The sequence below is a fragment of the Gopherus flavomarginatus genome, chromosome 1, assembly GCF_025201925.1.
Source record: "Gopherus flavomarginatus isolate rGopFla2 chromosome 1, rGopFla2.mat.asm, whole genome shotgun sequence".
NCBI lineage: Eukaryota > Metazoa > Chordata > Testudines > Testudinidae > Gopherus > Gopherus flavomarginatus.
The window spans coordinates 353,322,206-353,349,472 of NC_066617.1; the positions used below are offsets into that span (position 1 = coordinate 353,322,206).

Genomic DNA, 27,267 nt, shown 5'->3' on the forward strand with positions numbered 1-27,267 from the left:
GGAGGGCTGTGGGCCACCTGCAAGTTGGGAGGCAGTTCCAGTTGGCTGCCATCTTGCATGTTCTGACCAATGGATTTTCCCTGCCATGTTTGAATGTCTGAACTCATGACCAAAAGATTAACCCCATCTGACCTCAGAGGCCTTGGATGACCATAGACACCCCAGCTTCCACATCTGATAAGCTTATGCAAAGTTCTTCATGCCCTTATTGACTTCCAGTGGTACCTGCCCAGAGCTACCTGGATGGTGGCCTCATTCCAAAAGCACAAAGGAAAAAACATTAGTCCTGCCAACTGCCCCTTCATAAACCACCCCTTTCGGTCCCACTCCTAACCCTTCCAGACACTGTTTCCCTCCCCTTGGTCCAGGCAGTCAAGATATTTCTGGAAGACAGTGTTGAGGTCTCCAGGGGGAGTAGGTATTGTTATGGGGTTTCTTGCACTTTTCGCTGAAGGAGCCAGTATTGGAGACAGGATACTGGACTAGTTAGACCGCAGGTCAGCACCCTGATGGTAACTCCTATGATTGCAGCCAGGCTGCTTCTAACAATGATTCTCCCTCCCCCAGCCCAAATCTGGAGGGCATTAAGCTTGGTAACTGCCAGTACTGTCTGAAAAAGGTTCTGATAAGCCCTGTTATTTTCATAACTGGTATTATTGCTTTATGGCGAACTTTACCTAAATCAAAATAAAACATATGGTAAAACTCATTGATTGGCAAACCCTGACTAAGGTACCTTGCACAATGACTAATGACCGGCACAAACAGTGGAAGAAGAGCTCTAACTGTAATGAGAACAGTTCCTATGCATTAATTATACACATTATTCATAATTAAGAATAATCTGTCTAAACACCCAGGTCTTTGCATAATTAGCCTGTAAGTCTAGGGACGTGTGAATGGACTGCCATGTATTTTGGCATGCAGATGTTTGAGATGTCACTACCCCTTTATACAATTCATCAAGGGAAAGAAGTGCCACTGCCAGAGACATTGCTAGCCACAGGTGTGTACCCCCCTGCTTGATATACCAAGAGATAAAGCTTTCATCTTATTGGTATGAGTTAGCTGAGATTTTCAGATGGAGCTGCTGCACTGATTTTACTTCCACTCTGAACACTCACCTTTGCATGAATGTGGCAGATCTTTTATGTTCTAGCTGCTTCGTGGTGCTTGGTTATATTCTTTAATTTGCTGTACTGTTCTTGCAGAACATGTTTCCTCTAATGCCAGCGATAGCGAAAGTAGCTGCAGTAAGTTATTGCTTTTGTTTGGGGCTCTTTATGTTGCATTGCTTGTTTTGTTTTGTTTTTCTCTCCTTGCTGCTCTTTTTTAACTTCAAAGAAAGATGATTATTATTATTGGAGCAAATGGCTTGAAATGCAAAATTCTAACCCGATTTTGAGAACGAAACTGTAAAAGAGAAATGGTGTCCCTTATGCAGCTAACGAGCGTGAGTTTCGTTAATTTGAACGCTTTCTGGGAAATGAAACCAAAGCTGACTTTGGGCAGGTTTACTAAAATGTAGATTTCTTGAGTACTGTTGGGTAAAATCTCAGTAGGGATGGCTCAGCATTTTCATGGCCAAATTCGCAAAAGCACAGCCTCCCTTGTGCAGCTGCAATTTGCATTAGCACTTCTGCACCTGAGTTGCAAATAGAGAAGTCAAGGTGCAAGTTCTCTGATTTGAAGATGCAGATTATTTTCCGGGGGCCAATTTCTTAAGTGCAGATTGCACCTTGAGAAACATAGGATGGGCCTTAGGCCTTTGGAAACTATACCCCAAATCTCAAAGATTCCTTTCAAATTGAGGCCATGATCATGCAATTTGAGCCATGGAGAGGGACCACTACACTGTGCCAAAGTCCCATTGAAATCTTGGGCGTGGAGTCCATTTGTGTGAATCAGATTGCGGGATTAATGGGGATTGTTTGCATCACCTCACTCCCCCGGATGTATTAATGATACTGAAATATTCAGGTGATGTTAAAACATTTTTCCAAAAGTCGTGAAAAAAGCACGAAATGAGTAATTAAAATGTGACATGACTGTCTGTATGAGAAAAGATAACCAAAACGTTAGGTTACGCTCCAAGTCTCTCTCTGTTTATTTGATTGCATCAAGCCATTTGCTTAGCATATGCAGTTGTTCACCAGTCACAGAGCACTTGTCTTGGGTTAAGTACCTGTATACATTAAGGTTACCATGGTCTTAAACCACATAGTTACTGGTCTTGATATAGTGCTTAGCAGTCAGTTACTGTTAATAAACACTGCTTTGTTTCAGCAAAGTAGATTTTTTTACACCATTCAGAAATGGAAGACTAGATTTATTCTCCTGTAGTGAAAATGATTCCCTGGAAAGCAATTGCCAGAGCTACAGGAAAATTGTAGGCACATTGAAACTGCAGAAGAAATCCTTTAAATCCAGTTTAATATTTGCTGTGTCCTCTGTTGGAGAAGGAGTGATGCTCTTGTGACCAAGGCACAAGGCTGGGACTCAAGAGGCCCAGCTTCTTTTTCTGCTTCTGTCCCAGACTTTCTGTATAGCCTTGGGCAAGTTCGTTAAGGTTAAATTTTCCAAGATTTGCATGGGTGCAAATACTCAGGCATGTGCTTATTCCAGAGTGCAAGTGGGAGAGCACATGGGGCTTCCAGATGGGTGTTTGAACAGGTGGCATGTGTTGATACAGGAAGATGTGTGCAAATGGATTGGATTGTAGCTGTGGCTTTAGGGGCTGGCGCATATAATCTATTTCCAAAATTGCCTCATGAGCTAGGGTTACTAGCTAGCTCGATGTGGGTTATGTAGCTGCTTGTCATAAGTGCGGGTTTAGGGGTGAAAGAGAGGGGCAGGCAGGGTGTGGGGTGGTTAATGGGGAGAAGGAGGCAGGAGCCATGCAAGTGTTCTCTGCAAAGTTACATTTCCCCTCTGTCCTGGGTGAGGTGGGTAGGACCCATCTTGCCCTGAAGGCATCCAGACTGCATAATGTTGGCTGGGGCCACCCCAGATGACAGGGGGTTCAGGGCTGGTCTTTCCCACAACTGTGGTAATGAGGGGAGTGTTCTCAGCCCTCTGTGGGATCGGCTTTGCTATCAAGCAGTAGATGAAGCAATCCTGACAGGCTGCCAAGAGCAACAGGCCGTACAATTGAGGGTTTTGTGTCCACAGGGCCAATTTGCACATGCTAATCATTCACTAACATACGCAGCTGGGGACATAGCCACCCAGCCCTGGGTGGCCAGCAGCTTTGACACCCAAACTTTGGAAATGACCCACACAGGGGTAGTCTGCTGCAGCCTGACTGGTATACAAATGCTAAATGGCCATGACAAACCAACGTAGCACACTCCCATGGAAACTTTCTTCTGGGTCTCATTCAGTCTGTTTCTACCTGGCTCTCGAGTCCATCCACTAACACCGAAAGGTTCTTCCTTCCCCACTCCTCAGTTGCCTTCAGCAAACATCCTCTAAGTAAATTATGGCTACCGAGACAGAGACGAATCACAAGCAGGTGCGGGAAGGGGCACATACAGGACACAGTGCCAATGACATCATCGAGGCAGGGTGACCAGAGACAAATACAAGCTTTCACGGGAACTTTAATGATGTTATTTCAATCCGTGCTTCTGACTTCGTGTGCTGGTGCACAGAAGCCTGCCTCAAGTGTCTTTTGTTGTGCAATTGGAAGTAGTCATCAGATTCAGGTTGAAGGAGCCCCAGCTTCCCACAATGCAGCAGCCAAATGAGGCCAATCCCCAAAACAAGTGCAGAAACAATTGGGAAACATTTAAAGCAGAGATAAATGGAGGTTTCTACGACAGTGCAGAAAGCCACATCAACTTGTTGCTAAATAACAACTGTGCATAAGGTACCAGTGACCACGATGTCTAAATGCTCCTTGAAGGGACTGTGTGGTTGTCCAGGCCAGGGCTCCTAGTGCATCCAAATGTTTATCTTCCTCTGATTTGAAATGCTGTAGTTTAGCCATTAGATTCCTATGCAGCCTAGGCTTGCCATAGCCTCAGATATAGTTGGCACAGCTCTTTACAGCTCCAAGGCTTCCAGGGCAACCATCAGTCTGAAGAACTCCAGTTCAAATTTATCCAGGCATCCTCAGGACACATTGTAGAGCAGCTCATATGCAGAGGCTCTAGCACATTCAACACTGGTAGGAGGCAGAGGACCATCACTTATGGCACAGATTACCTGGAATGAGGGTAATCTGTATCAGGCCATTGCCACTCTTGGTCTTCAGCAGCAGCCCTTCCCATCTTTGATACCAAATCCAGTTACCTTAAATTGCCACGTCAAGCTGTCCTCTAGTCAAGTGCCCAAACCATAGAAAAGCATAAGAAACCCAGGAAAATATCCATTTGGTGTGATTTGGGGAGCACAACTTATAACACCATAAAGGGCCTGATTTTCAGAAGGCTGGGACTCATGAGGAGAAATGAAGAAGGGTAAAGAGTAGAAATAGGAGTCTGCTGGGGATAAAGAAGAAATTTAGATGCCATTTCAGAGCAAAATGACAGAGGGTAAAGTTTTCAAAAGCATCTAAGTGACGTCTCATAGAAGATCAATGGGGTTGGCTCATCATTCACATAGGCAGTTCTGAAAATTTTACATATAATCTAAACTAGGAAATGTTCAATCCTACGAGCACACGCCTACAAGCTGGTTGAAGGGAAAAGCAAATTCCCAGTGGACAAAAAGTCTCACACAATGAATAATTCTGTTCTTGCCACTGGAGTCTGGATTCTTGGGGGACCCAGCCCCACCACTAGAACTTTGCTTTAGCTGCATTTGAAGCCAACTATGTTGTAAACAAGCTCCTCAACAGGACTGCCATTGTGATTTAGAGGGGGAATCTGAGAAGCCAGATGTTTGTAAGATCAGACAGGATGTGCAAGTTACTTTACCAATATGAAGTAAGATAGGTGCTGACATGCCAGCTTGTCTGGCTCTAAGTTGCCAGGTGGTAAAATGAAACTGCTAAGAGAGAGAGGGGAAGCAGAGCTGGAGACTGCAAATATATGAGGAGCACACAGAAAATTGCTGGAGAGCGCAATGGCACTGCATTGCTGTTTGCGTTGCATATGTTATAGCACACCCATTCCCTACTGTTAGCCAATCAAATGAAACAGAAATGAGGAGGTCTGCCCCACCACATTCTACCTCCCAGACACAATCAGCATGTCACACCCTGTATAGAAAACAGAGATTAAGGAAACTGTGAGATTTAGAAAAAGAAGTGAGTGGCAAGTGCATGGGGGAGGAGTGGAGTTCCTGCAAGATTTTCACATTTTTCCCCATTGAACAGGACAGATCATTCCCCACAATCTGAGTCATGATGTTCTGCATTTTTCTAGTAGGATTCTGGCTACTGCTTTATGGATTTTTTACTTTTGCTTCTCACGAGGAGCAATCAGTGAAAAGACACTGTTCGTGGCTAGTGTTCAAAATCTTTTATTACTTGGTCACGCTTAGAACCATTCCAAAGCATCTATGCAATTGTGAAAGTTTGGCAATGAAATCTTCTTAATGGTGTCCAGGCGGGACCCTTTAGCGTGATTAATAGAGGTGGTCAAAAATTGTATTTGTTTCTGTGGAAAACTGGAATACCAAAATATTTTAGTTTTCAGCAAAGGTATTTCATTTGTGGGTGTTTGGTTTCTCTGACAAGAAAATTGAAATTTTCCATGGAAAGCAGGAGCATTTTACACAAAAAAATTCATTTAAGCAAAAACCCAATTTTCTGTCAAAAAACAGCATGACACAGAAAATTTTTGACCAGTCTTGCAATTACCTTGTTCCATAGAGAGAGAATTATTAACTCTTTTGCAATAGCTTATATAACATAACTGGAACTCTAAAAAAAAAGGTGTGAGGACCAATTGTCCTCAGTTACTTACTAGTCCCATTGATCTAACATTTGAAGATAGAATTGGGTCCACTTTACAAAAAAGAAGTCAGCCTCTGAGCAGTAATTTGGCATATAAAGTCCTGGTCTAGAAGCAAGTTATTATTGTAATTAGTATCAGAGCCGGCTCCAGGTTTTTTTGCTGCCCCATGCAAAAAAAAAAAAAAAAGCTGGCGTGTCACCCCTTGAAAAGAGCCTCCCCCAAAGGGCCAGAATGCCGCCCCTTGAGAAGTGCCACCCCAAGCACATGCTTGGAATGCTTGTGTCGAGAGCCGGCCCTGATTAATATCCATCAAGCAACTTTTGAATGATCTAATCAAACACAATTTCCAAGTTTCAGGTATGTCTGAGGAACCCTGTGACTCAAACCATTTTGATTTTGTTCAAACCAAGTATGGAGGCACTCATTGCAGATGTAGACTGATCTCTTTTTGTTTTCCAAAAGATTATTTTAAAATGGCTGTGAATTTTAATAGCTCTTTTATACACAATTCAATAAAGGTTTTTACAGCAGCCACCAGAAATTGTATATGCTTTACTAAATCTATTTAGCCTAATTGCATAATTTCACTAATTAACTAAGGAGGCAACATTTAACTAAAACTTGCAGGGGAGAGGAAGCTCATTAAGGAGCATAGTTTACCCTCTGTATGTAACCAAGGCCATAATTAATATTATGAGCCTTCTATAGGTGGAAAAAGATTAAAGTATCCTTGTTCTGTTTGGTTATCAGGTGAGCCTAATTGTTAAGGATTACACCATGCAGAGGGCCACTATAATGTTATCCCCAGCACAGTTTGCTTTGTCCTTCTATTGAAGTTTGTTTATAAATGTCACCATGAACTGCACCACGTGTAATAGTCACAGACTACTTGTAAATCTTACATTAATTCTCACATAGCTGTGAATTTCTGTATATGGATCATACTCTTATCCCTAATCCCAACTTTTTTGTAACTGCCGCAATAGAAAAATGTCATAATCTGAGTAGAAGCATTGTACTATTACGTAAATACAGATACCATGGAAGGGATTTTTTTGCTGGAGGCGTATAGTGCCTACCTGAAGCAGAAGATATAAATAAAACAAGACTATGAATTAAGAGGCTATAATTGGTTTCTGGAGATACCATAAACCATGTGAGTATAACTCAAGTGATTTGTATAGTTACTAAAATGGAGCAGGACAGGATAACTGGCCCTCTCTGTTTTTGGCTCTAACTTGGAACCAAATCTTCAGGGGCAGGTTCAAAAATTAGAAAAGGTGCAAATGAAAGGTTCCAGTTTTGGTCCAGATCTGTGTTTTCTACAGGTGTAGTAATAAAATGATAAGTAGAGGGACCCCACCTCTGTCAATCCAGCACTTTTTATTAACATTAAACCTCACTGTGCTTTTAAGTTAAATTATATTTTAATTGTTTGCTTAATACTACTTAATTATTACTTAATGAACACAATCTGCCTTCTTGCTAGTGGATTCCCTTTATAGCTCTCCCATGCACAGTCCATTAAATCAGTGATTGTGGTTCTCACCTTTTCCATTCTGTGACCCCAAGTTATAACAGAAAAATGTTTTGGTGACCCACCTGCCATTTACCCATAAAGAAAGGGCGAGTGGAGGCAACTCTCTGAAATCTATTTGTGACCTCCTAGGGGTTGCAACATCCAGGTCTAGCGCCTGTGAGTTATAACAACCTCCCTCCAAGTTGTTCTTCACTTATTTTTTAGTCTTAATGGCTGAAATTCACCCCAGTGCACACATTGGTAGAAAATGCCTATAAAATGTAGGTGATTGAAGCAATAGGGGTCTTAAGAAAGTGAATAGGATTCTGTGACCATTGTTTGACAGAGAATGAGATCCTTTCTACTGTTTTTTATTTAAACCATCCTATAGAATTCTATAGCAAGGATATAATTCTGTCTTAATGTATATGGGATGGTTCTAAAAACCTACCGAAAGGTTGTCATTTTCTATTAAATTATGTAAGACTGTTCCATAAGAATAGGGCCAGCAAAAGATGCCATGACATTTATGTGGGTGATGTGGCTTAGTTAAATGGTAAATAAAGCCCTCTGCCCTACTGCATTTCACTCAGTATATCACATCTGAAAGCCATTGCAAGTTTATAGTGTTTCCATTATTGCTTAATTCCATAGCTGTTTGTTATGCTAAATACTTTAAAGACAGACTCAGAGTCCCTTAGTATTGATTCATTAGGCATTATCACAAGCTACCGTCTGGTTACAATTGAAGTGCACATCCGCCCTTGAACACCTACAAGATTTATGTGATATTTTGTCTTCCACCCAACTTTTAAGGAATTTAATTCTCATGTAATGTGCCTGCTGACTGAAACCCACTATCCACACAACAAGTACACTAAGGAAAGTGGTGTCAGCTTCCCAACTGACATGCCCAGTGGCCTTCAGCCCTGATCTTGAGGAACCTATCTCTGGTCCTACCCAGTTCAGGAAGGCACCAAGCTGAAGGCAGCTGGGTAGTTCCATTGACCTCAAAGGGACTGCTCACAAGCCCAAGTACCTTCCTGAGTCAATAGATGAAACCCTGACTCCACCGAATTCAACATGAATTTGGCCATTAACTTGAGTTTGGCCAGAATGATGCATCAGGGGGCAGGGCCGGCTCTAGCCATTTCGCCGCCCCAAGCATGGCGGCACGCCGCGGGGGGCGCTCTGCCGATCGCCGGTCCCACAGCTCCGGTGGACCTCCTGCAGGCGTGCCTGCGGATGCTCCACCGGAGCCGTGGGACCAGCGGACCCTCCGCAGGTACACCTGCGGGAGGTCCACCGGAGCCATCTGCTGTCCTCCTGGTGAGCAGCAGAGCGCCCCTTGCGGCATGCTGCCCCAAGCACGCGCTTGGCATGCTGGGGCCTGGAGCCAGCCCTGTCGGGGGGGTCACTATGAGATGAGAGGGTTGTTTTTCTCCAAAGCCCACTTCATTCTCTGCTGATACCACCACCAAGGATGATAGTAGCACTTTTATGATGTGGACACATGGCTACTCTAGCCCCTGGGTGAAATGGACAATAAAACCTGCAGCTGCTTATTTTCATTGGTTATAAATCTATACCCAAAATGAACATTAGGCTGTTGAGGAGCTTGGCACATTAGGCTGTAGAGCAGCTTATGGTCTAAAGACACCTCAGGGACTTTAAAACAATTGTCAGAATGGGTTTGCTTTTTTCCTAAAGTTTTCCTTGACACAGGCACAAGCTTTCCTGTATTTGTTGATGCGACATAATGGAAGGCAATGCAGGCCCTCTTGAGTACAGGCAGGTGAAATGAAGGCATGCCTGGTCGGTGAAATCAATAGTTCTTTTCAAACCTACTATTAGCCCATTTCTAAATTGGTCTCTGAATTGTTTTATGAAACTAAATCCCTGTTAGAGCAGGGAAGTGGAGGCTGTGTCATAGCTAGGCAATAAACCAATTGAAAAATCATCATTTAAACTGCCCGCAGCTCAAACTATATGTCTCAGCCTGCCAAGGCCCAATAGATCTAATGTATGACAAAGACCCAAAATGAGAGGGGGACACAAATTACTCATGCAAGAAACTGATGCAGTCAAGGGATTCTTTCAGCTAGTGTAACTACCTCTCTCTATAACCTCAATTTTGCATTTCTGATTTATCACCATAAAAGTGAGGGGAGCACCACATTTGTGTAGAGTAGTGTTAACTTTGGGACTAAAATGAAGTTTGCCCCAAATTTAAGCACGTGTTTCACTGCTTTACTGGACTGGGGCCACGGAGAGGAAAAGTTGGGATTGTGCCTAGTACTTAGAGATTCAAGAGTTTTCTGTCCCCTCTCGAGGGGAAGGGTCCAGGGCTTAGGGTGTTAGCCTGTGTATTCTGAGTACAGCCTCTATTCCTTGTGCTGCCACAGACTTCTTGTGTGACCTTGGTCAAGTCACTTGGCCATTCTGTGCCTCTGTTCCCCAGCTGTTAAGTGGAGATGACACCACTTCCCTACCTCACAGGAAGGTGTGCGAATGAGTACGTTGAGGATGGTGAGGTGCTCAGATGCTATGGTAATAGGGAGGTCATAGAAATACCTCAGCTAGATAGATACAGGGCCAAGTATAATCTGGCCCTGAATGTATGGGGTTTACGCATAAGCAGGAGTGATTGTGCCAAATGGGAACTGTCCCTAGTGATGATACCATATGTCAGCCTAACCAGCCACAGTTTGATTTGTGTGACCAAATCTAGTTGTAGTGCCCCAAATATATCAACACATGGGGTGAGATTTTTGTGCTGCTTCTCTGCAAGGTGCAACATAAACCTCTCAGCCCAGAGGGAGAGGGGGCTCAGATGGCTATCAGCCAGTTTTGTGCTCACCTATTGTGTGCTACTTTGGGGCTGATGTGGCCTTGGCATAAATCAGCAAGACCTGGAATATATCCTGCAGCAGCATAAAAGGACCATAACGGGAAACTTCTTCCAGTGGGATTTAAGGAGGCCTCGTAATAAGCTGCCATGCAACAAATTATCTGTTGAATTCCTGCCCTAGTCTCATGAACAGGCATTGCTAATGAATCTATAAAAGAAGCTTCATTGCCACAGCTCCACCCTGGTTGTATATTGAAAAAGCACAACTTCAGCATTGACTAGTTAAGCAAATACGGGGGAAAGTTGCCATGAAATCGTGAGGGACTTTGGAATGGTTCAGGTTACAGCAGTGCAGGAGAGGAATACTGACCGTTATCTGACTTCTGTATGGAGCAATTCATAAATCTTTAATATGTGACGTGCTGCTTGTCAGCTTTCATTTATTTTCTTTCTTCTCAGGGGGACAGGAAGACTGCATCCTATCCTATGAACCTGTCACAAGACAGGAAAGTAAGTTTCACCTGCTGGTCTATTATTACCATTATTATTTATCATGCCAAGGGGCCAGCTGAGAACTGGGCCCTGTTGGGTCAGGCTCTGTTCAAACAGAATAAGAGACCGTCCTTGCCCAAAGAGCGTACCCGTCTAAATAAACAAGCCAGACAGAGTGTAAGGAAAGGGATACAATAGGCAATGGCAGCAGCCGTCATGTTAGTGCTTGGATTTTTATTTATTTATTGGTTTGACTTTCTTAAATCCTTTTGGTGAGATTTGTTGGGAGAGGATTAGCTAGAGGGAAAGACAAAGGAGAGGGGAGGGGGCTGGTGACCATGAGTTCGAAGGCAGGAGGGGCTGGAACAAACACCTAGTCACCACAAGGGGGAGTCCCTTCAGAGTACAAACTGCAGGAAGCAAACAGATGCCCTCACTGGTGTCCTTCAGTCCCTGCTTCAGCTGCTTTCTGCAGCCCCTCTGCTGGCTTCTATCACCAGCTAGCTCCTCCCTGCGGGTTCTTTTCCAAAGTCTACTTGGCCTGCTGTCGACACATGGAAGGTGGGGGGACAACCCCATGGGGTCTATTGCCCTGTGATGTCTCCCCACACTATTCTGGTCCCTGGGGCTGGAGGGTGGCTTCTACTAATAAATAAATTTAGGCTATGTCTACATTCCAAATTACTTTGGTATAATTCACGTGGCATAGGGCGTGTGAATAATCCATACCCCTGAGTGACGTAAATTACACCAACCTAAAGTGCCAGTTGGCAGGAGAGCTTCTCCCTTCAACATAGCTACCGCTTCTCAGAGAGGCAGGAGTTATTAATCCGGCAAGAGAGCACTGTCCCTTGGCTTATGGCATCTTCACCAGAAGCGCTACAGCGGCACAGGTGCAGCTGCTGTGGTGTAGCCATCATTACTGAATATGGTACTGAGTGTTTGTGCATTTTCTCAGCTTCACGAGAAAAGTATAAGCCTCTACCCATGGCAGGTTGTCCTGCACAATGCCAGTCTGTAAAATTATAAAACTATAGGGCTAAAGCCTTGTCTGTATGGTACATCTGCACTGCACACACCTTATGGTGGCATGTAAAGAACATACACTGCCCACCCTCTAGCACAGGCATAAATAGTAGTGTAGACAATGAGGCACTGCTTATGTGAGTAAAGACCTGCCTGAACCTCCACAGTTCCCTATATGCCCAAGCAGTGTCTCCTCTCTCTACATTGCTATTTGTAGCAGTGTCCTGTTCTGCTGACTCCCAGCTACAGGGAAAAGGCTCTGCAGGAGAGAGGCAGTAGGGAAAGGCCCTGGCAGCTTCACACTGCTGGAGATTTTTCCAGATGCCTTCCCCCTGCCGGAGCCTTTCACTGCCAGGAGTAGCTACACACCACGGTGTGGACGCAGCCCGCTTTTCACTGCCGTGTGTAGCTACGCATACCCTGCATACTGCTGCCCGCCTTGTCAAAGATAGTTATTATGTATCATCAGGCTATGAGTAGAGCAGGCCATTGGCTGCAAAGGTCTACTCCAGCTGAGAGCTCTGGAATAGCACCTTGGGTACAAAATAGCTCCTCTCTCATGTGCAACAAAAATAGATTTATTACTGTAAATGAGCATCTAAAATCTTCCAAAACTTCAATCCGCACCTATGAGCTATAAATCAGTTTTGTGAGCTAGTGTACATATTTGATGTTACTGTCAAAATAAAGAAAAGTTATAATCTTCATCTGAATATCACTTTCCTTTCTGTTGTTCAGTTAATTACACCAGACCCGTTATTATTTTGGGTCCTATAAAAGATCGGCTCAATGATGATTTGATATCTGAATTCCCTGATAAGTTTGGATCATGTGTACCACGTAAGTACACTTTTCTACCTACTCCTGAATTCTGTAACAGTTGTTATGTTCTTTGATGTCATGCATACAATGCAAAAGCATTGTCAATATTTATTTTATGTGATCGTATTTCTCAAAAGCAATTTTTAAAATCTGTAATTGAGATGTAAAACTCCTAGCCAAGATCGAGCTGAGATTCACAGTTTTGTAGAAGCTGTGCAGGAAATGGAATTTCTGTCCCATGGGAAACTTCACATTTCTGGGGGAAAAAATTGTTCCAAATGGGGAAACAAAAAGTCAGAAATGCAAAATTTCCCACAGAACACAAATGTTTGTAAAAATCCATTTTGGAAGACCCCAAATAGACATTTCCAGCCACCTCACCTGGCAGGGAGCCAGGCAGCCCACCTGCACACAGAGTCGGCCACCCAGGAAGCTAGAGAGCTGAGCAGCCTACCCAAGAGCAGCCCAGGAAGCCAGCCAGGAAGATATGGAGCCAGGTAGCAAGGAAAGCAAGCCAGACAGGGAACCAGATGCTAGCTTCTTTTGTAGTCCAGGGAGATGGGGAGCAAAGCACTTTGCCTGCCCACCCACTAGGGCGGACCAGGAAGTCAGCCAGCTGGGGAGCAGGCCACCCACGGAGTCTGGGATTCCTGGCTTTGTGCCTGGTGGGAGCCTGGATTCCCCCACCTTGTCCTCCACCAGGTGAGATGCCAAGGACCCTGGAAGCTCTGGGAGCCAGCTCAGGCAGGCTCCCAGGGAGCTCTGGCTCCTAAGCTCCCCATCAATTAGAAAGCATATTGGATGCATTTCCCAGTCATTCAGCCTCTCTCTCTCTGACCTCACTCTCCCCTAGGACTTGGGTCTTATCGTGGGATGAGGGGGACATTTTTACCTGCGCCCATTGTTGAAAATGCTGGAAGCACTTATGAGCTGCACCTGCTTACACCAGATCTGAATTTGGCCAGGAGTAGTCTCTGTTAAATAGTATCTTTTTTGTGAGAAAAGTGCCTACAAACATCCTAATTTTCCCGTCTTTTGTTGGTCTGTGCAGATACCACAAGACCGAAGCGTGACTATGAAGTGGATGGGAGAGATTATCATTTTGTCACTTCGAGGGAACAAATGGAAAAGGATATCCAGGAGCACAAATTTATAGAAGCTGGGCAGTACAATGATAATTTATATGGGACTAGTGTGCAGTCTGTGAGATTCGTAGCAGAACGGGTAGGTGGCATCCATTTTTACTGCACTTGCAACACAGCCTGTTTTGTACCACCACAGCCTTTTAGACGTCTGTAAATATATAAGATATCTTCAAAATAGTGTCCTCAAAATTATGGATATTTAAGGCTGCAAACAAGTTGTGATTTTTGTTTGTTTGTTTGTTTAAAAGTTGTGGTCATGGGTTTGCTAAAGTTGTGGTCACACCAAAACTGCAACTCTACAACACATGCAGACCCCCTTCCAAGCCCCCAAATTTCCCAGGAGAGAGTTGCCATTGCAGCCAGGAGCAGGCAGAAGTGCCTGGACCAGGCATCCCCATCCCAGTGTTGGGAGAAGCATAGGCTCTTCCTCCCCCTGCATTGCAACTCCCTGCTGGGCTAGGCTGCTGGGCCTCATTTCAGTAGGGGGGAAGCTTGGTCAAATCTGAGTGAGTGACACTGTGACCTGGTGCGCAGGCTCACAACACAGGGCTGCCATTGTAAGCCAGGCTGTTCCTCATCTCAGTGAGGGGCAGAGGCATGTGCAGCTGCAGAGAGACGATCCCTGCCCCCAGCAGCAGCAGCAGCATCCAAAGGCTGAAATTTGCAGCAAAAAGTTGCAGTGTCTGCTACAAGTTGCTCTTATAGCAATAAAATCCACTATTTTCTTACAGCTTTATGGATATTAGAATCGCTCTGAAAATAAAGAACCTAGCCATGAAGGGGGCCAGTCCAGCTGGGATTGAGTTTGACAGAATAAGGGGGAAACTTAATGAGGAAGAGAAAAGAGAGCTAGAAATGTAATGAAAAGATTGACTGGGGATTATACACCTAAGCTTGCGCCCATTGAAGACAGGTGCAAGACTCTAATTGGTCTAGATTCTGCTCTGACTTTTACACTGATGTAAGTCCATGGCAGTCAATATAATTACTCTGGATTTACACCAGCGTGTGACCATGAGCAGATTTGCCCCCAGTGTGGTAATACTGAGAGTTAGGTAGAAGTTAAGAGCAGGGAGCACATTTCTCTCTTGTCCAGGGTCCAGTAGTACATGAGTTACTTCATGGAAGGGATAATAGTAAATAAATGTTATTTATTTAAACTTCCTCCCTTTTCTCCTCTTTGGGGGAAGGCTAGCTAGCCCTATCCCACCTCTTCAAAGGCCAAACTATTAGATACCATCAGGACACTCTCTCCTTTTGTTTTAAAGGTACAAAGTTTCTTCTCAGTAGACTCAGAGTTAAGCTGAGATTGGAAGGGACGGTCTTTGTCCTCCTAAGGATACACAAGACCATTTTCAGTATGTAGTGAAGGGTATGCATGCACTAGTGCTCTTGACCAAAAGTGACATTCTTCTCTGCGAAGTTTAATTTCGTGTCATCCCTTTCACTTTAACATCTAGATGCAACAAGAATATAATTAAATTCAGGCTAAGTGCCAATGAGTACTATTTGAATGCCTGCCGTGGCCAAAGTATGCTAAATAACCCACAATGCCTGGAGATGTGGAATTTCTCTGCACTCGTCTTCAATCCCAGGAGCATTGCCTTTGGATAACATTCAAACCAGTCAGCATGTCTGGAGTTCTTTCTATTCCAGATGTGGTACCATGCATCCAAGAACATACATCACAGTAATACGGATAGCAAAACACCCTTCCTACCTTTCAGTCAGCATACATCTCCATGATATTTCTCTGACCTTGGAAAAAGGATGTGATTTTAAGGACAGGATTAGGTGCCTGGGACTCTTGAGTTCTAATCCCATCTCTGAGGCAGGCTCTCCCTGTGGCCCTGGCCAAGTCATTTCACCTCTGTGTCTCAGTTTCTCTACCTGTAAAGTGAGACTAATGCACACCTACCTCATAGGGTAGTATCCAGATTATTTAAATAGTTAATCTTTGTAAAGCAGTTGAAGATGAAAAGTGTTTTATAAATGCTGAGTATTACAACAATATATAACACAAAATGTGTCACGATACCTTAGAGACACCCCAAGAGGTAAGTATTATTAGCCCCATTTCACAGATATGAAAAATGAGGCACAAAAAGGTTAAGTGACTTGCCCAAGTCACACAGGAAGTCTATGTCAAAACTAGGAACTGACCCCAGATCTCCTGACTTTCTGCTCTGTACCTCAAGTACAAGGGCATGCTGTTATTCTTAGGAACAAGATTTGCTGATGTCCACATAAAATCCCCCCTCCCATCTTTAAGTTCATCCTAGTTGATCCTCCAAAACTGATAAAGTTGTCTTCCACGTCTTCAATTTATTTCTTATACTGGCATCAAAGCAAAAGAAATATTGTGGAAGTAAACAGCCGAGTAAGTGCCCTGGAGTCTAGCCTTCTTTTGGTGAGTTGGTAATGTTTGTTTCCTGGAATACTCCATTTTAGGCTTCCTTCCTTTCTCTTGGTTGATTTGCAATAAACACTGTGGAAATAAATACATCCTCATCTGTTTCCAACAGGGCAAGCACTGTATACTTGATGTATCAGGAAATGCTATTAAACGGTTACAAGCTGCGCAACTCTACCCCATTGCTATCTTCATTAAACCTAAATCATTGGAGCCACTAATGTAAGTATATAATCCTCTAGGCTAGTTTTTGACTGCTGTCTCAGAAGGCACAGCAAAGGTCTCATGTTAGCATTTTGCCTGTTCTCCAAAGTCAGGAAAACCAAACATCTGGAATACTAAAGAACTTATTTTCATGTACACAATAAATAATCAGTCAGCATGACTTAGTTATTTGAGCATGGAAGTCAGACAACCCATAGCCTGTGTCCACTCACCATTTGATTTTTGGGGGGGTGACTTAAATGCTCTGGGTCTTCCACATCTGTAAAATGTTTTCATGCGTCTGGTGCTGTGCAACGCACAAAAATAAAGATGGTCCCTTATCTGATGAGCACACAGTCTACAGAAAAGACACATACAAGATTCAACACAATTAGAAAAGCAGAGGTGGAGATAATGTAAAGGTTTGATTTCTTTGGTATAAGAATACCTACCCAACATAAGAATTGCTCAACGGATGAATACCTGCAAAGCACTATGATAGTTATCCTATTATTAAACAAGCAATACTCAGTTTTGGGCTGCATAAATCCTGTCGAGTTAGTGGCAGTTTCTTTAAGGATATGTATCAAGAATATAGGTAGGCTATTTTTTACTTTCATTAGAGTAAAAAAAGCTTTCAGCCAAATCTCATCAGTGCAGACAGTACTACAGGGACAAACATGTGAAATCCATTATTTTTTGCTTCTGGAATAAGAGGCTTTTACAGATCTTTGAATGTCTTATTTTAGAAATTCCCTGTAGAAGGAGCCTTTAACTAGAATGTCAAGCTTTTGTAAGAACAACAACTAGGGTCCTTGAAGCATGGTTTATGTGGACAAACAGAATAAGACTAAAAAATTCCTAAAAAGAATAGGAAATGTATAGAATTCAGACACTCCAAATTATTTGAACATGTACAAATTCCATGCTTTCCCATGCAGCCGACACGTGGGAAGTCATCTTTTTAATATGTGTCTTCCTAAGGAACCATCACCAACAGTTAGTTTCCAGTATGAATAGAAACCTCTTAACATAGTTAATACAATTCTTTCTGAGGCCAATGTCAAGAGGATAATGGCACAACACTGAACTGCTTGCCCAGGAAAGTTACTCTAGGGTGACCAGATGTCCCAATTTTATAGGGACAGTCCCGATTTGTGGGTCTTTTTCTTATATAGGCTCCTAGTAACTCCCAGCCCGTGTCCTGATTTTTCACATTTGCTATCTGGTCACCCTAAGTTACCCACATCACTGAACTGTACTGTAGTGAAATGACTAGGTCTCAAGGCTTTTTTACAAAGGGACAGGAAAGTTAAGGCAAATCAACTAAAGGTGTGAAGTCAATGTGCAGGAGTTAAAATGCAAGGCTAAACGTTCCAAGCCTCTGTTCTCACTCTGGAGTAAAGTGGGCTTAATTCTCCAAGGAAGATTATTAGAGCAGCCATGTGGGGGGTTAACATGATTTAACTTTAGTTGATTTACCTTAACTTTCCTGAGTGTCGCCATGTAGCTGAAGTCAACATATCTTAGATTGAATTAAAATTACTTACTTTGCGTCCTCGTGGCACCAGGGGTGGCTCTAGGCATTTTGCCGCCCCAAGCATGGCAGGCAGGCTGCCTTCGGCGGCTTGCCTGCAGAGGGTCCGCTGGTCCCATGGCTTCAGCGGACCTCCCGTGTGCCTGCAGGAGGTCCGCCGAAGCCGCGGGACCAGTAGACCTTCCGCAGGCAAGCCACCGAAGGCAGCCTGCCTGCCTGCCGCCCTCGTGGTGACGAGCAGAGTGCCCCCAGTGGCTTGGCACCCCAAGCACGCACTTGGTGTGCTGGGGCCTGGAGCTGCCCCTGCGTGGCACGCGCAGCTCCCCCGTCGACTTTGCTTCCACCTCTCGCCGAGCTGGAGTTCAGCAGTTGACAGGAGAGTGATCAGGGATCAATTTATCGTATCTACACTACATGAGATAAATCGATCCCCAATAGATCGCTACCCGCCGATCCAGCGGGTAGTGTAGACGTATCCTTAGTAATCTTAGGTTTCTCATGACAAGTAATACAGCTAAGGGCTTGTCTACACACACAAATTGTATCACTTTAACTATTCCAGCATAGTTACATGAGTACATACACCCCTTAGTGCAGATGTAGTTATACAGGTATAAACGTGTCATATACCAGTACAGGAAGGGGCATAATAAGACACCTTCATACCAATATTACTGTGTCCACATTATTAATTGTACAGGTACTGTATAATGATTTCAGTCAAAAATTACATCCATAGCCATAATACCGGTAGTTGTACTAGTACAATAAACTGTGCATAAACCAGGCATAAGATTTAACTACACTTAACCAAGACTCCCAGTCATGTAAACATGTTCACCGTCAATGTAATAACCAAATAAACCACACCCGACAAAAAACTGCCAATGAGAACAAACACAAAGACAGAACGATAGAATTGACTTGTCACTGAAATGATTAAATAAAGCTGAAGGGCCCAATTTTCATTTACACTAAGAGTATGTCTTCGCTACTGGCTGGATCGGTGAGCAGCGATCGATCCAGCAGGGATCGATTTATCACGTCTAGTCTAGACCTGATAAACCGATCCCTGAGCACTCTCCCGTCGACGCTGTACTCCAGCTCGGCAAGAGGCACAGGCAGAGTCGACAAGGGAGTGGCAGCAGTCGATTCACCATAGTGAAGACACCTCGGTAAATAGATCTAAGTATGTGACTTCAGCTACGTTATTCACGTAGCTGAAGTTGCGTAACTTAGATCGGTCCCTCCCTCCTTCCCCAGTGTAGACCAGGCCTTTACATCACTCTGGCAATATCTAAAGGGTCTTCCACTGCTAGTACAGTAACAAGGCCTTAGCATGAGTGAGAGTCCAGCCTGAAGACTTTGGTAGATAGCAATCCTTCCATTCAATGGTAATGTTGCAAACTTGTACTATGAGACAGATTTACATATACTAATTCCAAACCTATTAATATAACCCATAAATGACTGACGTATGTTTTCAAATAAACCTTCCCTCTCCTGTACTCTATAAATAATCTACCCTCTGGAGTGATGAAGCCGAAGTGAGGAATACTGTATTTTACAGAGAAGTTGCTACAAACATTGTGTGATTGCTGAAGCAACATACATGGGGTTACACATTCAGTTATACAAACAGCCAACTTTAGAGACATGTATAGAAATACATTTCCGTAGCTTTAACTACTCATGATATATATACACAGCATTTTTCAGCAGGCAGTTTCTGTCCCTGGTGAAAGAAACTAAGGGGTAGGTCAACTGTAACAAATGCGTGCTGTCATGCCCTGATGGAGCATTCTTTATGCATCATCATGCACATAATTTCCTAAATGCATCACATGTCATGCCATATACAGTCCATTACCACATATTCATGTGGTTTCAGTGCAGAAGATTAAATGACGTTTATGTGGAATACAGGATGCTTCCTTTTATAATATGGTTGAGCTTGTTTTCCTAGGTTGCCTTAACAAAGTTCCCTGCTCTTCTGAAAAATAAGTAACCATGTTATAGAAAAGGTAAAGCAAACTAGGTCTGTATTTTATTGTTAAGACTTTGGACATCCTCTGGAGTACACAAAACACTAAATCAACATGGACATTGTTCTTTCTCGGCCACAATACACAGTATTAACAGCTGTACATGTACATAAAATTACAGTAATTAAGTGGTGTCCCACTAATCTTAGCTGCTCCATCAAATGATAAAACTAGTGCAATACAAGAATGTTACTGGTATTCAGTACATATATGGTCTACAATTTACAATGCAAATAGTATTACAGAAGCTATTCCTTTAACTAGAAAAAACAGGAACAGAAAATACTACCAATATGGAACCTCATCAAGCTACCTTTTCTGTTGGAAATGTCAAGTTTTGTTTCTCGTGGCTGGCTGTGATTTTGACTGTCTGCTTCAACTCACGTTAACAGAGTGGGGTTCGCATTATATTTCCTTGGGTTTTGTTTTTGAAGAGGTGGGGAGGAAAGAAATTGGCTGGACTTAATACCAGATGGTCCTTAGCTTTCACATAAGTGGGCTGTGGGGGAAGAGGGAAGGTGTGGGGACCAGGAAAAAGAGTAATCCCTGCATATTCAGAGGCACACGGGTGCAAATCAGGCTGGCAATCTTAGGAAGGTTTTGCATCTTCCAGAGGCAAAATCCTTTGCCAAGCTCCAGTAGCATGGTGCATCTCCACACTGCGCCCAAAGGACAGCTGGCACAATATAAATGTTACCAGTCAGGCCTTTGCAAGTAATACCTGCTATTTGGGAGCTAGAGATTTTTCAGTTAAGCTGCTACATTATCACAGCTGTATCTTCACCATGGAAAAAGGGAGAATCATTTGCTCTCATTTGCAAGGAGAGTCTATAAATCCAGAAATGTCTAGGGTTTCCCTTGTTTGTCCCTATGATTTTTCTCTTGTTCTTGATGTTAAGATATCTGTGTCTGCTTAAGAAATATCTACACACGCTCTTTCTCATACACTAATGCATGTGTGTGCACACATGCACAGTGGTACCTACTTAAAGTGAACTCCACTTGATGAAATTCTGTTTATTGGAAGATAGAATGAAAGTTCCTACATTAATATGCAAATTGCAATTCCAGTTACAAAAAAACGAGTGATGGTGTGAGTTCCACTGTAAGAAGGTCCCTGTACATATTACAGATGTACAGTAATACGGTAGGAGTTTTGCACAGGAGCCACACCCATTGTAATCTTAGGGTCCACATAGCCTACACCCTGTTCTAGCTCTCCAAAAGCCTCCCATGGCATTAAGGGACAGCCCTCCTTCAGCAGTCTCTCCTGCACTGCTATTGCTGCCATCACCTCACCCTCACTCTGACCCGGCCTCTCTGTGCTCCCAGCATGCACTAGGATGAGACATAGTCACCCCTTTCTTGCATCTCCGTGCTGTCTAACTGCAAAAGGTTAAGCTTTCATTGATGCATAAATTGTGAGGCCTGAAGGAACCATGACAATCATCTAGTCAGACCTCCTGCACAACATGGGCCAAAGAATTCCACCCCATAATTCTTGTCTCAAGACCAATAATATCTGGTTGAATTACAGCTTACCTTTTAGAAAGACTTCCAAACTTTTTTTAATTCAGATTCAATAAAAGGCTCAATTTGTTAAGAACTTTTAACTAATATTTAAAAATATATTTCTAGGGAAATGAATAAACGTCTTACAGAGGAACAAGCCAAGAAAACCTACGAGCGAGCACTTAAATTAGAACAAGAATTTGGAGAATATTTTACAGGTATGACATCACTTCAAAACATCTTTCCCCAAGGGTTCAATCCATGACCACAAAGCAGCTGGAGTCAGCTCTATCTCTAGCTTGAACGAATGTGTGATACATGTATATAGTGTGCCACAGTAACGGCCCGATATTGAGCAGTATCAGATCCCATTGAAGTCAATGGGAGTTGAATGCATTCAATACTTCGCACAGCATTTCCTGTATATCAGTGCATGTGTATGAAGTGAATTCTGTGCCTGTTGAAGTCAGTGACAAAACTCCTAGTGACTTCAGTGATGCATGACGAGGCCTGATTGTCCCAATCCTGCTCCCATTAAAATCAGCAGGAATTCTGCGATTCACTTAACAGGTCCTAGCATCAGGTACTTGCACTGATCAGCATAGAATTTCATCCTGCTGGACTTCTGCATGTGTCTTTACCATTGTGAACAATATATTGACCTCAAAAGGATTTTTAAAGAGTAAATAATTTGTAAATAATTTTGCAGCTCTACCATGGAAGAATGGAAAGCAGGTGATAGGTCGATGCTTTCAGACTCAGTTGCCTTAAAGATAGGACCTAAATCCATATTCAGGCAGCTAAATACAAGAGAACTGATTTTCAGAGGTACGGAGCTCACATGCCTCCATTAACTGCAGTGGGAGATGAGCCAGGCACTTTTGAAATTCATTTCCCAAGAGGGTAATTTTCTCCCTTTGGCAAATGAACTCTTCACTATATAAAATATGAACTAATACAAGACCAAACTCACTGTTGGCAGAAGCAGATGCCGCTTCACTAAGTGGGACCCACTTATACATGACATGAACGTGGCCCAAAGTCTAATCTTTATGGGGAAAACAAAATAATTTCATTTCACTGTAACCGTTGCCAGAACTACACAACTGAGGTGTTACAGCTGGGAGCTAGTTAGAATACTTTACCACTAGCTTGCCAATACTGAATGAAATCCTGGCCAAGTCAATGGGAGATGCCATTGACTGAAATGGGACCAGGATTTTATCCAATGTGCGCTGTGGTTTATGTATAGCCTAGTAGCATTGCAATGTATGTAGTAAAACTGAGCACAAAAAATGCCAGACCTAGAACTTCAGAAAGCACAACATTTCATTCAAGTAGCAACCTTTCAAAACACAGTGTTATGTGTGCTGGAAGTAAAACACAGAACACCTCTTTCTGGCAGTAAAGCAAGCATATTCCTCTGTGTCAAGTTGAAGGGTTAAATATAAATACATCTAGACTGGTTTTTGGGCTACAACAAAACACTGGCAATACAGAGGTGTTCTTGAAAAGGGGTCAGTGTACGAACCATGGATAACTAATTAGTTACAGACAAAGCAAGGGGGCATCTATATTTTTATATTCTAAAGATGGCCAAACACTACAAAATGATGTCCTGTATGTCTTGTAGCAACTGAACGCAGCGCTGCACAAAATATTTTGATGAAATAGCAGATTGCAGTGAATAAAGGGATGAAGGTTACACACAAAAATTATGAAGAACTCATGCCATCTTTTTACCAGCTCTGATTGAATGTATTTGCACAAAAAAGTATCTCCAGCTGCCCTTTGCCCAGTTTCTACCTCGTTACTTATGTTCTAAAGAGTCACTCTACTAATCTTCTAATGTTTTCATTTTTCCCAGAATATAGGAAAGTTTTAGTGAACACATATAACAGTGACCTACATTTCAGTTCAGCTTTTGCCTTCTCCCTAGGGTCACCCACAAAATCTGGCGGCAATGAAAATCTTACATTTAGTGAAAGGTGTGGGCTAATTCCATGGCCCCCAGGAGGGTATGGTCTGCCAAGATGCAGCTATGGCCACAGAAAGCTGGGCTCCCAGGTTGGTTAGAAAAGTGGACGTTGACTAGTTTAGGAAGGGTGGGCCACAGCCAGGTCAGGCAGAAGATGGACTGTGTATCCCTGCTACAGCCTCCACTGGCAGGGCTCCTAGGGAGTCTGATGGCAAAATGCAAAGCTTGACTTCCCACAACAGAAACCCCACATCCTGCCCTCCTTTGGAAGTGAATTCTTATTGGGATGCAGGTTTTCAGGCTGGCACAAGGTGCCATAGGTATTTCTCTGCCACATCGAAGGAGAGCCCAGGCTAATGCTCTTACAATAAGCAATGGCACGGGATCTTTGTTATGGTGGATCACCATTGTATTGGACTCATATGGGATCTGCGAGGTGCATGGCTTTCACTACACTGCACAGTTTATGTGCATTATTATTATTTCTTCCAGTTTTATCAACTGCTACGTTAATATTGAAACTGTGCTGAAAACTGCTGCTATAGACCGTACCAATTAAAACATGAATTGTTTTCATATTGCAGCTATTGTCCAAGGAGAAACCTTAGAAGAAATATATAATCAATGCAAACTTGTAATTGAAGAACAATCTGGGCCTTTCATCTGGATTCCTTCAAAGGAAAAGTTATAAATTAGCCACTGCACCTCTGATTATGATGGAAGAATATTTAGAAGAAAACTACACTATGCTATTTTGAGGCTTTCCTGTTTTTGTTGCATTTATGTTCTTGCAGTCAATGTGAATTTTTATGAATGTACAACACAAAGTGTTTGAAGCCATGAAGGACAGTGATGGGTCAGAAGGGTAGGAACAGAAAGACTTTTACCATACAAAGCAAATCTGTTGTGTGCGCAAAAGACCTGTTGTAGGTATAAACTTTTGACATGGGGACCCTCTGCCAAAGGGAGCTAGCCACCTACTGCACCCACATGGACATCGTGAATAATTTCAGTGGCTGAGCTCAGCGTGTTGATCGGTTTAAAGAGAAGTTTCCCAGCTCCTGAACCTTGTGTAGGGCTTGAGCCTGCAAGGGGCTGAACACCTGACCCCGGTTCATACACCTGTGGATAGTCCCATTGAAGTTAGTGGGACTAAGCATGTGCTTAAGTGTTTTGATGGATCAGGGCCACGTGCACCTTGCTGGATTGAGCCCATAGAACCTGTTCCAACTCCTATTGAAGTTAATGGAAAGATTCCCATTGATGTTGGATTGGGTGCTAAGCTTGTCATTGCACATCAATAGTTGGTACACCTTGACTTTGGTAACTATGCACATGTTTTGATTTCCAAAACCAAGTCAAGCATTTCTTTTTCCCCTTTGGACACACTATTATATCAGGAAATAACCCCCTGTAGTTTATTTCAATGGAATTTGGTGTTGGGAAGAGAACAGAAGCATTTCACATCACACACATACCAACTCACACGTGTGAGGATTCACAGTACCTAAACTGACAAGGAGGGATACAACTGGGAAAAGCTTTAAAATTTTGGATTGTCTATTTTATCATTTATACTGATAGAAGGCACTTAATGATGGAATAATTTATAAAAATTAAAATATATTGATGTATAGAAACTAATTTCTATAGGTGAAAAATGTTTTGTGAGATATTTTGTAAAGATTAATTAATTGAAAGATTAAATATTTGCACCCTGGTCTGGCTGTAAAATGTAAAGAGGACCTTCAAGTTGCACTATCCCTTTTTTGCAACAAATTATCTAATAATATCAAACCATATAATTTCTGAAATTTTAGATGGCAATTTGCTTTTTTTTTTCAACTTAATCCTTCTCTTTCCTGTTATTTAATCATGATAAATTCCTGTGGAAAGAATTCAAATTGACTCCCTACAGGGTTTTTTGTTGTTGTTGTTTTGGAAATACTAGGATGATGCATCTTTAAATTGAAACAGATGATTTTTCAGAGGCAGAATGTCAGTGACTTGAATGCAGTATATTATTTTCTCTCTTGAAGGGAGCCATAATCTTCACTGGAAAACATTTTATAATCATTCCTTATGCTGTAAGTGAAATGCCAGAAGCATTTAGTCCTTTTTGCTGGCAGGCCACTGACTAACTTGTGTCATCATTTCATTTCACAGTCAACAGGGGTTTTCACCAGACTGGGGCAATGGACATTTGTGGAGAATTTGGAGAAAATCTGTGTAATTTCAGCTTGAGGTATATGGGCGGGGGGTAGGAAGTTCTTGCTTGCTGTTTCACTTGGCCCTTATTTCATATATTGATACAGATTTCGCTGTACCACATCTGGAGGATAGTTACAAATAGATGAACTGCCTTTGCTGCTGCTGGACCACGTTTTATAAAAAACCCACAAAATACTGCAGGAGTCCAAAACACTTTAGCTGGTAGCTACTTCGATCCTATTTAATAATGACATTTTAAGGGCAAACATTTCAGTTACCGAGTTACTGATAGAATATTCAATTACTTGTCTATTTAAAACTTTCAGACTTATATGTCTATGCTGTCCTGATATGACAGATACATGCAGCCACTCTTAGTAAATAGGCTGATTAGCTGGATGTTTATAAGACAGCCATCAGCAGTGTCAGGGTTAACAGTATGGGTAATGTAGTGATCATTAGGCCTCATGGTTAACACAGTATTAAAATGGATATGAGAAGTTCATGCTTCCTTTATTGTTATTTTTTTTCTGCCTGGCCAGCACAGATTCAGAGACAGAATACCAGTAGAGTTTCTAAACTATCTCCATCATCAAAAGGGCTAGACATTAAAAGGAAAGAAAGAAAGCTTAGATTCTGGATAATTATGCAGAAATCCACAGGAAGGTCCTAGATCCCTGGAAGTCATGGATTTTTCCATGCTGACAAAGTACTATTGTCTCAGGTCCGGCCCAGGCCCACTTGAACTGATAACCAAGTATCCTAAAGCAGGAACTCCATTCTAAACTCCGTTTTTAAGCAACCGCATCTGCTTCTTTGTTTCTTAGTTCAGCATGCGACCTTTTACGATACTATCCTATTAGTAAATGTTCTGTTTTGTCATGTGCTGTGCTTTACGGTGAACAGTAACACTATGGCTGAGTACAATCAATTTTTCCATCAGTCTTTGGTTACTGTAGTACATTATTTATTTTTTCCTGTCTGTTGTTTGTGCTTCCAATTTAGAGTTGCCATTGCACTTCTTATATTTTTTAAATAAAACATATATATATTTAAAACAAATCACCCACAGCAGCAATGAGAGGTCTTATTTCCTGTATGGTTTATACCTCCATTTGTTTTGTGTCTTGATGTTTTGCGTTTCATGTTACAGCATACTTAATGCTGCAGTTCATTTTTTTTAATGCAGCCATTCGAAGTTGCTTTGGGTGACAGGGAGAAAAGAAATATGAAGTTAACTCAGTTACGTCTGGTGCAAAATAAAAGAAAACTCAGTTTGGCACCTCAGACCACATTGGTGCTAATACCAGTAAACATTAGCAGATCTCTCTCTGTCTATATAAAAAACTTGCAGGTGTCTAAGAGACAACATGCAAATGCTAGACCCTTTAGGAAAAGTGCCAGATCACATCACTGGTGCTATTTCTCATGTTCTGGCACAATGTGTAGCACCACAGGGTCTAAGTTGAACCAAAAATATCATGGCTTATTGTCCATCCATGAATGATCACACTGACATCTTGCTATCTTTGTACAGATGTGCAATAGTTCAACCTATTTATTTCTCCTCCCCAAAAATCATCTTCCGTGCACTGGCCTTTCTTAG

General features: G+C 42.5%; 1 protein-coding gene across 14 annotated transcripts in view; it reads left to right on the forward strand.

The window, feature by feature from the left end:
* Nucleotides 1-25,697, forward strand: part of DLG2 (discs large MAGUK scaffold protein 2) — a 1,579,821-nt gene extending 1,554,124 nt beyond the window's left edge. For 13 of the 14 annotated variants that reach the window (XM_050940534.1, XM_050940523.1, XM_050940577.1 and 10 more), the window contains 6 exons: nucleotides 10,736-10,786; nucleotides 12,533-12,634; nucleotides 13,668-13,840; nucleotides 16,287-16,396; nucleotides 21,599-21,690; nucleotides 24,035-25,697. In XM_050940534.1, coding sequence (XP_050796491.1) covers nucleotides 10,736-10,786; nucleotides 12,533-12,634; nucleotides 13,668-13,840; nucleotides 16,287-16,396; nucleotides 21,599-21,690; nucleotides 24,035-24,141 — 635 coding nt within the window. In that variant the 3' untranslated portion in view covers nucleotides 24,142-25,697. Of the gene's footprint in view, nucleotides 1-1,211; nucleotides 1,254-10,735; nucleotides 10,787-12,532; nucleotides 12,635-13,667; nucleotides 13,841-16,286; nucleotides 16,397-21,598; nucleotides 21,691-24,034 lie in introns of all 14 variants that reach the window. The other variant, XM_050940648.1, reaches the window with a different exon arrangement.
* The last annotated feature ends 1,570 nt before the right edge of the window (nucleotides 25,698-27,267 follow it).